Source organism: Mus caroli, chromosome 10, assembly GCF_900094665.2.
Source record: "Mus caroli chromosome 10, CAROLI_EIJ_v1.1, whole genome shotgun sequence".
NCBI classification, from domain to species: Eukaryota; Metazoa; Chordata; class Mammalia; order Rodentia; family Muridae; genus Mus; species Mus caroli.
The window spans coordinates 41,146,852-41,159,482 of NC_034579.1; the positions used below are offsets into that span (position 1 = coordinate 41,146,852).

A 12,631-nucleotide genomic window follows, 5' to 3' on the forward strand; every position below is an offset into this window, starting at 1 on the left:
GGTACCACCCACAGGGGCCTTTCCCCCTTGATCACTAATTGAGAAAATGCCTTACAGTTGGATCTCATGGAGGCATTTCCTCAACTGAAGCTCCTTTCTNTGTGATAACTCAGCTGTGTCAAGTTGACACAAAATAGCCAGTACAGCCTCTATAGTATTTTCTACCTCCCTATTTGCTACCTACTTATTTCTACTACTCATTTACTAGTTTGTAGTCTTTCTTAGCATCAGTGAAAGCAAAACGAATGTCTGTTTTTGCTGCTTTCTATCTAACATCTGTACAGTAGTTTGTACTTAGGTGTTTATGAGTGCTTATAAGTGAATCACCATAGTTACACATGCAACAATGGCATTCAGAATATCTAATATAATCTATTTTATGCAGAACTAAACTATTCCTATAGCTTGTCTGAATACAAGAATATGGCTAAGAGATTGTTTTAAAAGTATTTATTCTTTTTCCATATTCATACCAAAGATTTTTTTTTAAAACTCAGGTGTGTGCCTGTATATGTGGTACTAGGAATTAAACACAGGGATATTGTGCCATGCTAAGCTATTCTTAATTTTTATTTTAAAGACAGTGTTATTCTAGTCCAGTCTGGCTTGTCACTACATGGGCAAAGCTGGCCTAGAACTCCTGACAATCCTTTTCTCCTCAGCCAAATGCTCAGCATTATGGGCATGACCACTGAGTTGACAATTTTTACTTTAGCAAGCATTGGATCTTTTTGAGAAAAGGTAGTAAGAAATGAAACAAAAAATAAATTTCTCATTGTAGGAGAATGATATATGGGGCACTGTTCATTTTACTTCTAACCTGTCTTAATTTGTGTGGTGGCACCTGATTGTATGTGTGCATGCATGCTAAGGCCAGAGAAGTACGAAGTGTTCAGTAAGCCCCTGTGATTCTCCTGTCTCGGCACCTCCAGCAGTGCTGAGGTTACAGGTGTGCATGCCTGGCGGCTCATATGGGTGCTGGGGATTTCAGATCCCTTCCTCATGCTTGCCCAGTACACACATATAACTCCCTGAGCCATCTCTGCAGCCCTCAGGGCATGGTCTTAATTGCACTGTGATTTCTACATTCTCAGGTATTTTCTCTATTTACAGATAACTTTTATTAGGAAAAGTAAAATAAATTTAACATATATAGGTAAATTGTTGGTGGAGTTTTAGAGGTTTTTGAGGCGTTACAAAAGTACAAGCTTCAGAGCGTAGAGTGTAACTCCTGCCAAGCAATGCTTTTTACTTAGAAAACTCAAAACAAGATAGTATATAAAATAGCCTTTACATTTAAATACACAAACTTGTAAAATAGTAAAATATAGTTTCTGTTCATAATCAATTAAAACTGTTGCTGCTTTAGTTCCCATTATTAGATGCACTAGTGGACGTTCTTAGACATTTAAGACTGAAAGAGCCCAGAGTTAGAAAGCTGGGCTGGGGAAACAGTTCTGTTTTCATAAACTACATTATGGCCCCGGAAAGATTATTATCTCAATCAGTATAAAAGTTAGTCTTTGTAGGGAGAGGACGAGTCTTTTCTGTAAGTGTGGCCCCTGCTGGGTTGACTACACTGTACTGGATGGGATGCCCCACACCCAGAGTATGTGGGTGGCACAAATTGGACTTAGTGGGGTTATTGGGGAAGAAAAGGACATGGACTTGGGAGGACGGTCTGGGAGGAGGGATGGTAGGGTGAGTATGGAATTACCAAAGCGTTAATAAACATATATTAGCTTTAATTTTTTATAAAGAATAATTATTCAGTAAACTTCTTCAGTTATTTACTTTAAAGATTATTTTAATACTAAATATGCTAAAATACAGTCAACTGTTCAGAACATCAGCCTGTGAGGGGTAACCCAAAATACACTGCAGTGTTTCCCATTGAGAGCATTTGTACTCCATTTGTATCTTAGACACAAGGCATTATATATCATCCTGTGTGTTTCTTTTTATTCTAGTGGATTTAATTATAAAGCTGGCTATTAAAAACAGTTGGCAGTTAAAAAAAATCTTAGCCAGGTGTGGTAGTGCTGGTTTTTAGTGTGAGTACATAGGCAGAGTACAGCTGATACTGGTTAGCATTAGCTAGTGTTTAATGCTGGTTGTTAGTATCAGTGCAACTGATAAGAGACAGGCAGATCTCTTTATGTTCAAGGCTATTCTGTCTACTAAGCAAGTTCCAGGCCTTCCAGGGTTACATAGTGAGATCCTATCTCAAAAATCAAACAAAAATATTTTTTTCTGTAACTCTTCATAGTCTTTCATAGGATAATTGTAAACTATTACAATTTATATATGTGGCACTTGGACTACTAATTGTGCTTTTTACATACTGTATGCCACAAGCAGTTGCTTCTTATTTTTAATCCATTTTTGAAATGAAGTGTCACTTCATTTTAAGTGTGATTTTCAGGTATTTCTTGAAATATAGTTTTCTCAAAATGTAGTGGCATTTCTTCATGTGCATCGTCATTATTATTATTATTATTATTTTTGTTTTTGTTTTTTTGAGACAGGGTAGACCAGGCTGGCCTTAAACTGAGAAATCCACCTGCCTCTGCCTCCCAAGTGCTGGGATTAAAGGTGTGCACCACCACTGCCCAGCGAATTTTTCTTTTTAAAGATTTATTTTTATTATTTTCTTTACAATAAGATTTTAAAATGTTTATGTATGTTTTTTGTCTGCCTGTATGACTTTGTGTCATTTGAGTGCCTGGTGCCAGTGGCATTCAGAAGTGGGCATTAGATCCTCTGGAGCTGGAGTAACAGATGGCTGGGAGCTGCCATGTGGGTACTGGGCACTGAACCCTGATCTTTTGCAAGTGTTCTTCATTACGGAGCCATCTCTCCAGCCCCAAGATTTGTTTAATTTTAATTTTATGTATATGTATGTGCCTATGTATAGGCATATGTATCAAAGTGCTAGTGCCCACAGGTGACACTGGATCCCCCTGTGCAGGAGTGCAGACATTTGTACAGACACTTGACATGGGTTTGCTGGGAACTAAGCTCAGATACACTCAACCTCTAAGCTGCCTCTCTAGCCCTCGTGGTAATATTTTGTTTTGCTATATGTATGACAAAAATTTTTATATGGAGGCTTAAAAAGCACTTATGTAGTTTTTATTTGTTGATCTTGAGCAACTATTACTCTTGAAACTTTGGATGGACCTTTTAGAAAGAAACTTTACATAGATTAGATTAAGCACAGGTGATTTGCCCAAAGAACACCACGTAAACTAAATAGTGCTCAGCACCAGCAGGGATTCAAAGAGCTCTGTGCTAGTAGTGTCTGAACAGTGAGCCCTGAGGCAGTGTGCAGGATCTGGAGTGACTGCAGCCATGGGTTTGGCTTATTTGGGCATAGTTTGATGGATTGGCTCTGTGGTTGGCTGAAACCTAATCTGTGAACGTACAGGTAAAATACTCAGTTTGTCCTACTCACCATATAGACCACTTCTGTCACTCCGAAATGGGAGGCGTTTCCTCCCCGTCAGGGAGCCAGCAGTTGATTATGCAGTGACCATAAGTTGAACATCTTGAGTCAGTTGTTACTCCATCTACTGGGTGTTAGTGCCTGATCCCAGAAGTTGTGGGCTCAGTCCTAATAGATTACTCTGCATCTTAGGTACTTGGAGCAGGTCTTATCCTGTGGTTTCTGATCTGGCTGCCAGCTGGGCTTTCTAGGACTCCCTCCTAGATCTCAGGGAGACTGTGCTTGTGTTGATTAGATTATGACAGATATTGTAAGAGACATAAATAAGCACCAGACCCAGAGACCCAGAGAGTAAGTCTAGAAGACTCTTAAGTGTAGGAGCTCCATTTCTTGTAGATAGTTCGATGAGATGCACTATCCTCTGGGCTGGCTTCTTAGTCACCTTCCTACAAGGCTGTCTCTTCTCAGCCAGCCAGGAGTTTTCTAGTCCTGATTCGTTTTGTTTTGTTTTTGTTTTTTAAATGGAAGCTTCTTCGTATTGGTGTGATTGAAACATGTACGACCGTGCCAAAAGAGATGTGTGACTTAATATGTTAGGACAGAGTGGCAAACCCAGCAGGTGTTTCTGTTCAAAGTCTTCATGGTCTTAATTCCTTCCTTTTAGGTCCGAGGTAGGGCACTGTCTGAACTGCGGGTCCTGTGATTGATCCTTAGACAAGGTAGATCAGAAAGATGTCAGAGGAGAGAACTTTTACTGTCTATGGCTCACTTAGGATAATTTGCCTTGGTGAAAGAAACAAGGAGCTGCTTGATGAGGGACAGGATAGTACTGGAGAGGTTTTGGTGCTAACAGCCTAATGAAAACTGTCTTTTTACTTGAGTGTTCCAAAGCTACTTCAAGAACCAAGGCCAGAAGGCCAAATACACTACTCCTACTTCTCTAGTTACTTAAGCTATAACAAGAAATTAAGCAAGAGCTAGAAAGTGTGGGTGAAAACACACACACACACACACCCTCACACCCTCACACCCTCACACACCCTCTGTCACATCTGAATATTTGTTATGAACGACATGCTCTTCCTTGCTTATTTACTGTTGCATAGGAGCCATCTCCTGTTGCACAGGGACATCTTTTAGGCTAATGGTTTCCTGTTTATTTAACAACTCATGTAACACAGCTGTCACAGTTACATCCCTGATGACGAAAAGACTGAGATAACATTTGTCACCTATTAGATCTACGAAATTGTGTTAGGCTTCTGCTTGTTATTTCCTTTCTTTCTTCATCCATTCTGTAATGCTTATTTATCAAGTGTACGAAATATGTTAAAGCTTAGAGTTTAATTTATAAAGTGTGATGTGTCAGTGTTATGTGCCACTACCATTCTTGGTGCTGTAGAATAAGTCTGCTATGTAGATATTGGCAGCTTAGGGCTGGAGAGATGACATAGCAGCCTGTAACAGCACTTGTCATGGCAGAGGACCAGTGTTCAGTTCCCAGCATTTAGATGGGGACTGACAACCATTGCTTAACTCATTTCTAAAGGACCTGACTCTTTCTTTTGCCCTCTGAGGACACCAGGCAAATTACATGTGTGGTGCACACATACACATGTAGGGAAAACATACATATAAAATAAATAAATGTAAAAAATTTGAAAGTTGACAATTTGAGTGGAAAGACTGAAAATATGGACATTAAGCAACTGTAAGTGAGTTATTAAAATTGGATAGTTTTTATAAAAACTCTAGATTATTGACATCTAGCAGAGGTGTCACTGTGTTCTGATATAAGTTAAGTTTATCTTGGTGACTTTTCAATTTTAGTTTTGAGCATAATAGGGAGCAGCCTAGCATAGGATAGTATGAGTTAACCAGTATTGTAATAGCTTTGTCATACTTTGGCTGGTACCGCCAGCATAATAACACTGATGCCTGATGAAGACTTCTGAGCATTCTGCTCTACATCTGTATCAGCAGCTATGTGACTGAGGTAGAATTGCCCTGAGTTTGGGGGCCAACCTGGACAACAGAGTGAGATTTCTTATTGAATATTAATAATAATGCTGTTGTTTTCAGAGGATCAATCTACTGGTTTGTTTGTTTTTGCTGGCAAAATTTGGCTACTATTAAAATTATTTGTTTGTTTATTTATTTATTTAGTGTGTGTGTGTGTGTGTGTGTGTGTTTTGCCTGAATGTATATGTCTATCTACCACTTGTGTGCTTGTTGCCTGCAGAGGACAGAAGAGGGTATTGAATCTTTTGGAACTTGAAACTGGAGTTACATTCAGTTGTGAGCCTCCAGATAGGTACTGGGAATTGAACTCTGATCCCCTGGAAGAGTAGAGGTTCTCTTCACTACTGAGCCATCTCTTCAGCCCCCTAGATTATTATTCTTAAGTTAGTTCTGGTTAATTGGTATGTGTATCAAGGACAGTAAATACTGTTGTCATAAATTATCAACAGAATGATAAAACCTATTATAGTTGTTCACTAAATTCATAGCAGGGCACTATGAATGTTTAATTCAAATTGGCTATAAATTATGTTTTGTACAGTGCCATTTGGTTGAAATACAGTGAGCTTGTTTTTAATTTGTTTACATTTCTGGGAAATCTGCATAGTCTCTATTGCTGTCAAGTGATGTGTCTCTGCAGTGTAGTGTTCTAATTTATAGAGAAAAGTTAAATTAAAAGATTAGGTTTTTAACTTGGTTCTATTTCTATACAGTCATGGTCAGAGAGATACTGCACAGATTCTTCTATTACGAGGAGCCAAATATTTACCAGATAAAAATGGAGTAACCCCTTTAGATCTATGTGTACAGGTATGCTTTTAATATATAATTCCAAGCGCACTTATGATAGAAATTACAAATTATAAAACAATGTTTTTTGTAAATGAGAGTATAAAGATGTTTTGTCTGTGAAAAGTATGATCTTTAAATGTCTCTTTGTTTTTAAACCTGAAAAATTGTAAATTTTGTTTTTAGGGTGGCTATGGACAGACCTGTGAAGTGTTAATTCAGTATCACCCGAGGCTTTTCCAGACTATTGTTCAAATGACACAGAATGAAGACCTTCGGGAAAACATGGTAGCGTAAGCTTGCTAATAGGTTGTAAATGAATAGTAATTAAAATTGTTATATTCATTTTAGTAATGAGTTGGTTGTGCATTATATAACTATGAGTTATAGTTAGCCCTTGATATATGGGGATTCTACAGCCAAAAAACCAATTATTGTTCAAAAATATTATAATTAAACATGATCAGACTTTTTGTTATTATTCCCTAAAATATATAGTATAGCAACTATTTACATAACACTTATATTTTATTAGACATGACAAATTATGTGAGGATGACTTTAAGTTTATGGGAAAATATGCATTGAATATATTCAGTTGCTATATCTTATAAAAAATGTGACCATCTAGAGGTTTTGGGTGCTTAGGGACAAGTTGGAGTTACTAGGAATATTGTAGTGTGGTATACATAATAACATGTCTTATCGACATTGGCCCTCTGAATCATCTGAGTGGCCCTCCTTATGATAACTTCCTCATGGATAGAGGACAGGAATATGAAGGAGGAATACTTTGTAATGACTGGTAACTACTTGATCACTGAGCTCTTTTTCCTGTAGTTTTGTGCTGCTAGGGTGTAAACCTGGGGCCTCATGCCTGCTGAGCTGTATCTCCAACCCCTAGCTCAGTATTCGTGATAGCTATAGTCTTGGAAAAGTTACAGATTTGGAAATCTTTATAAACTTCAGATGTTTAGAATTAAATTTTTAGATGCATACTTGATTTCCTGTGTGTATTTTTTTAACTGGATAATTTTGAAGAAAGATTGTTTTTCATCTCTTTCTTTTATTGGCTCTTAAGTTTTTATAGAGTATAATAATTGTAAAGTTCTTGATTTTAGTTGACTGGCTTTAAGGCATTTATTAAGCATGTATATATATTGATAGAATAAACGGGTTACTTACTGTGTAATCACTTTGGTTTTTAATTTATATAAAACCAGTTACGGCAAGTTCTGCAGCATTTGTCTCAACAAAGTGAAAGCCAGTACCTAAAGATCCTGACAGGCCTTGCTGAAGTTGCTACGACAAATGGTCATAAGCTGCTTAGGTAAGCATTCCAGGGACTCAGTACAGAGGAGTGTCTGTCTGTTTGATCTCCTCAGTAATTAGCTATCTTTTGTCATTGATGAGCTGTTTAAACAATTTGCTGACTTACCCTATTAGTTACTTTTCTACACTGTGATAAAGCACCATGTCTTTGGCAACTCAGAGAAGGGTCCATCTACTTAAGGTTGTCGGGGGATAAGAGTCCATTGTGGCAGGGAAGCATGGCAGCAAGCAGCAGGTAAGACGGCTGGAGCAGAAGCTGAGGATTCACACCTTGACTCAAAACAGGAAGCAGAGAGCAGGCTTTAAGTGGTGCACATTTTTAAACTCTTAAAGCCCCTATCCAGTTCAATACCATACTTCAGTAACAATAAGGCTACACCTCCTGTGTTTCTCCAAAGTGCCTCCAACTTCAGAGCAAGCATGCATATGCCTAGGCTGTAGGGCCTTCTCGTTGAAACCACCACATTTAAGGTTTGTCATTTTGTTTAAAAATCTCTGGCTGATCAGCTTATTCAAGAGACTTTATAAAGAAACCTAGAACATACTAATGTGAATTTTGGCATATGTGTACGGAATTTTGTAAAATGATTGCTTAAGATTAGTCCTACAAGTAAATGTGTGTGAAGAAGCTGCTATTGTCTTAGGTGTGGTCATATTTCCTTTCAGTCTAGGCAGTTGGGAGGACCAGGAGTTCAAGATCATCCTCAGCTACATAAGGAGTTTGTGGTCAGCCAGGGCTACATAAGAACATAGTCCAGGACTCTGAGTCTCCGAGTTACAAAATTGGGTTGATCCCCTACTGTTTCAGTGTTCAGCATTCCTTCATCATATTCATTATAGTTTTTTTTCCTGAACTGCTTCTCTCCCTACTTCCATTTTAAATTCTTTGTTTTTGTTTTTTGAGACAGGGTTTCTCTGTATAGCCCTGGCTGTTCTGGAACTCACTTTGTAGACCAAGCTGGCCTCGAACTCAGAAATCCACCTGCCTCTGCCTCCCAAGTACTGGGATTAAAGGCATGCACCACCACCGCCTGTCTTTAATTCTTTTTAGATTCTATGGTTTCAATAACTCATTGCTGAGCCTAAGGAACTAAACTTTATATTGCTTACTTTTATGTATAGCTTATATCTTTGCTATACATCTTTGTATGTGATTAGCCACTCCTACTAGGAGAATAGGCAGCTATTACCAAGTACTTAGTGTGTTACTGTTTCTAATGGATTTGACCCTCTTCTAATTTGAATGCATTCTTCTTTGTATGACTCACTAATTATTTCTACAGTGACAGTTTGTGATAACCTTTTACCTTTGTACATTGCTAGAGAACTTTCTCTTTCTACATGCAGAGTCTATAAAAACTGCATACAAAGCTACATTGTCAGACTTATTGTTATTCCCATGAAAGTCATTCTGCCCCAACACTTGCCTTCTCTTTCCCGATGGGGTCTTGCTGTATAGCTCTGGCTGGCTCTGAACTTGTTTAGGGTCTTGCTATGTAGCTCAGGCTGGCTTTGAACTTGATGTCTTCAGGTTTCATGCTCTGAAGTGGGAATACATTTGTGAGCTACTTATTCTCTGCTACTTTCTGTGCTCCTGTACTCTTTACTTGAAAGGTCTTCTAATTCAGACCAGTATCACCTTCTTACTTGTTTGTATTTCCTAAGTTGCTTTTGGTCTTCTCTTTGGAAGCACTTTTAGATTCTTCTGCTTTATGACTCATTGGAGCCAAGGCTTCCATAATGTACTCTGTCCACTTTTGTTTAGTCATTCCTAGTAACTCATGTATTTGATGAAACCTAAGACTTAGATAAGCTAATTAAATCATAGGAGGGAAGAAGTGGAGGGGGATGAATGGGGACTATATTTGATCAAAACACTATATGAATATATGAAATTCTGAATTAAAAGCATATGCATATTATTTCTATTCGTCTCTTTTATAATACAGTGAGGTATAATTTGTGACTTTAATATGCTAAAACTCAAAAACCAACCAACCAACAACAAAAAACCCCCCATGGGCTATGGGCTTTGGAGCCATCCAGATTCAGTTGTAAGTTCACACACTGTTTACTAACTTGTTACACACCAGCTTTGACATCCAGGGTAAACTGAGGTGCGGTGTAAAGTCAGTAATTCACAAGTACACTTTTGGAAGTGAATAAATTTCCTTACCGTTTGTATCTAAAGATAATATTCTTCATAGTTTATGCTATACTGGTGGTATATTCTGGGTACTTAAAAATTAGAAATCTACTAATTCATAACAAATAATGAATTTAATACCATGTATTAATATATACTTAATGTTGCATACTAATATATATATATAATAATATATTTTCTGCTCAACAAACTTCTTTCTCCTAGAATGGGTAAGAAATTAACACAGAGAATTCATGAGACAGTTAGTTAGTGGACTAAATATGTTTAAAATAAATATTTGAAAATCAATTTGTTTGGTTCCACCTAATGTGTTCACATTTTAATTTTTCATTTTCAGTTTATCTAGCAATTATGATGCGCAGATGAAGAGCCTTTTGAGGATTGTGAGGATATTTTGTCATGTCTTTCGAATTGGTCCCTCATCTCCCAGTAATGGAATCGATATGGGCTACAATGGGAATAAAACTCCAAGAAGCCAGGTGTTCAAGGTCAGAAACGTTGTTGTTAGGAGGTAGACATAAAGGAGATGACTATAACACAGCATACATTCATAAAAATCATGAGCAGGATATAAGTTTGGTTCATAACTTGGTTACGTATTTCCCCTTTCAGTTTTGTCTAATGAACAAGATTTAATTGGTAAGCTTTTCAAGTTTTTCTTACACATAAATCAATCCCATTCGTGCATTTAAGGATAGCGATATTTAGTATTAAAGTAATTATTTTGAATTACAGGTTTTTTTATTTTATGCAGTATTAAATGTTGAAACTAGGGCTATCTGTGTGCAATGCAAAGTTAACCCTAGCTTACTTTTTACTTTGAGACAGGATCTCATTAAGTTGGTCACACTGACCTGTTCCTTGTTTGGTAGCTGAGGCAGGCCTCTCTCCTAAGTAGCTGGGATTACAGATCTTAGCCACCAGGTCCAACTCAGATGATGAATTTTTAATGCAAAATGTAAGCCATTGTCTTAAAAATGTTTTACTAGAAGATAAAATAATCTGGTTTTGTTCATTTGTATTATATATGTGCTGTTTGTGTCTGTATTATATATTTTGGAAGAAAGGCTACTCTTACTTAATAGTTCTATTAACAATTCCTGGGATTATCTTAGCAAAGAGTATTTGGGACTTTTAAAAAATACTTTTCATTACTTTGGCTGCCTTTCCTAACACATATCATTGTTATTACCCATATCAAATTATATGTTTATGAACTAGCTATGCCTCTGTTGATATTAATGGTTTTTTTGTTATAGTTTTATGTAAGACTATGGTTTTGATCTTCAGCACAGCAAGAATTAAGCAGTAACAACAAAGAAGCGTGTCTGTGCACAGCAGATGTCCTTGTGGGTCACACTTTGACACTTTATTCTGTATTATCTCTAAGTGTAGTAGGTTTCTGTGTTATAAAATTTACTTTTGAGGTTCACAAAGATGTTATTTCTTGCAACAGTGTTTAGGTTATCTCTCCAAGTAAGACAGATTTTTTTTTTTTTATGTAGTGTAACTTATTGAAAAGATTTAGTGTTTATAAAACTTGAATCTAAGTTAATGTTATATGCTAAATAATTCTGGTTATTATATCTAAATAACTTTACCTTACATGAATCTTTTGACATACTTAACAGATAAATGGCTTGCAAGCATTTTGATATTATATTAAAAGTTATTTGTGTATTATCATTGTGAGTGATATGTGTATTTGAGTTCAGGCTTGTGGCGTCAGTTGTCTCCTCTCTGCCTTTCTGCAGGTCTGGGTATTGAGTTCATGTAGCAAGCACTTTACTTGCTGAGCCACTGTGCTGACCACACTGTACTCTTGAATCTAAGAATAGGTGTGATAGCCCCTTAGGAAGGTACCTGTTTATCTGTGTTTCATTCTTGTTTCCTTTTGGAATCCGTACAGGAAAGATAATTTTCAGCTATACATATTTGTTTCCTTTTACTTCTTTTTTTACCTCTTGTGCCACCTTCTGGAAGAAGGAAACCAAGCATTTTTTGGTTTCCATGTCCTGTTTTCTTTACTTAGGATAGCTTACTACTCTTGAAGCATTTCTATCCAAGTGGCCAATCTGCTCCTTTGTCAGGGCTTTTCTCAGTGAGGTTTACTCCTCACGTGACATCGTATGATGATATTCTTAATGTAGTCTGGCGTGGTTTACTATGTTAGCACTGACTTCCGTATTTTACTTTCTACTCAGCTATAATGATAAGTAGGAAATTATGGTAGGTATAGGTAGCAGTCACTATTTCCTTATTCTTGAAATTTGAATCTGTCTTGCTAATGGGTTCAGCATAAACATATTAACAGTTGGCTTAATGCTAGTTTTCTATTTAATCAGTGCAGGCTTAACTGTAACAAAGTATGTCAAAGATACTGTTTTCTATACTCTCCTGCTGTGTTTTTTCAATGTTGGGACTTAAATATAAGTCCTCACATATACTTTTTTCTTTGTTTAATGAAATTCAGACTTTTTTTGGTCACGTAGTTATGGGTTTTCTTTCCTTTTACTTTTTGCACACTGGGAAATGAACACAGGACCTCATATCTTTTAGGCAGGTGCTCTGTTATTAAGCTATATTCTGACCATTCAATAGTTTTTAATTAATGAGTATTCGTTCCATGTTTTGATCAATTCCTCCAAGATCTCCTACCACCCTGCCCACCAAACTTTATGTACATTATATCTTGTCTTTCCGCTCCCTTCCTCCCTTCCTTCCTCTTTCTCAATCAAATGAAAATCATCATATCAATAAGAAAAAACATAATAAAACAAAACAAAAAGTCACCCCCCACCCACCCCAACCCAGAAACAAACCAATGATTCTTTTGTGTGGCCAACTACTGCTGGGCACAGGGCCTGTCCAGG

The 12,631-nt window shown here is 37.1% G+C and overlaps 1 protein-coding gene across 4 annotated transcripts in view; it reads left to right on the plus strand.

Moving 5' to 3' along the window:
* Hace1 (HECT domain and ankyrin repeat containing E3 ubiquitin protein ligase 1) overlaps positions 1-12,631 on the plus strand; it is a 125,627-nt gene that overhangs the window by 59,265 nt on the left and 53,731 nt on the right. For all 4 annotated transcript variants that reach the window (XM_021175364.2, XM_029482603.1, XM_029482604.1 and 1 more), the window contains 4 exons: positions 6,184-6,280; positions 6,446-6,547; positions 7,483-7,589; positions 10,096-10,246. In XM_021175364.2, the coding sequence (XP_021031023.1) occupies positions 6,184-6,280; positions 6,446-6,547; positions 7,483-7,589; positions 10,096-10,246 (457 nt within the window). The remainder of the gene's footprint in view (positions 1-6,183; positions 6,281-6,445; positions 6,548-7,482; positions 7,590-10,095; positions 10,247-12,631) is intronic.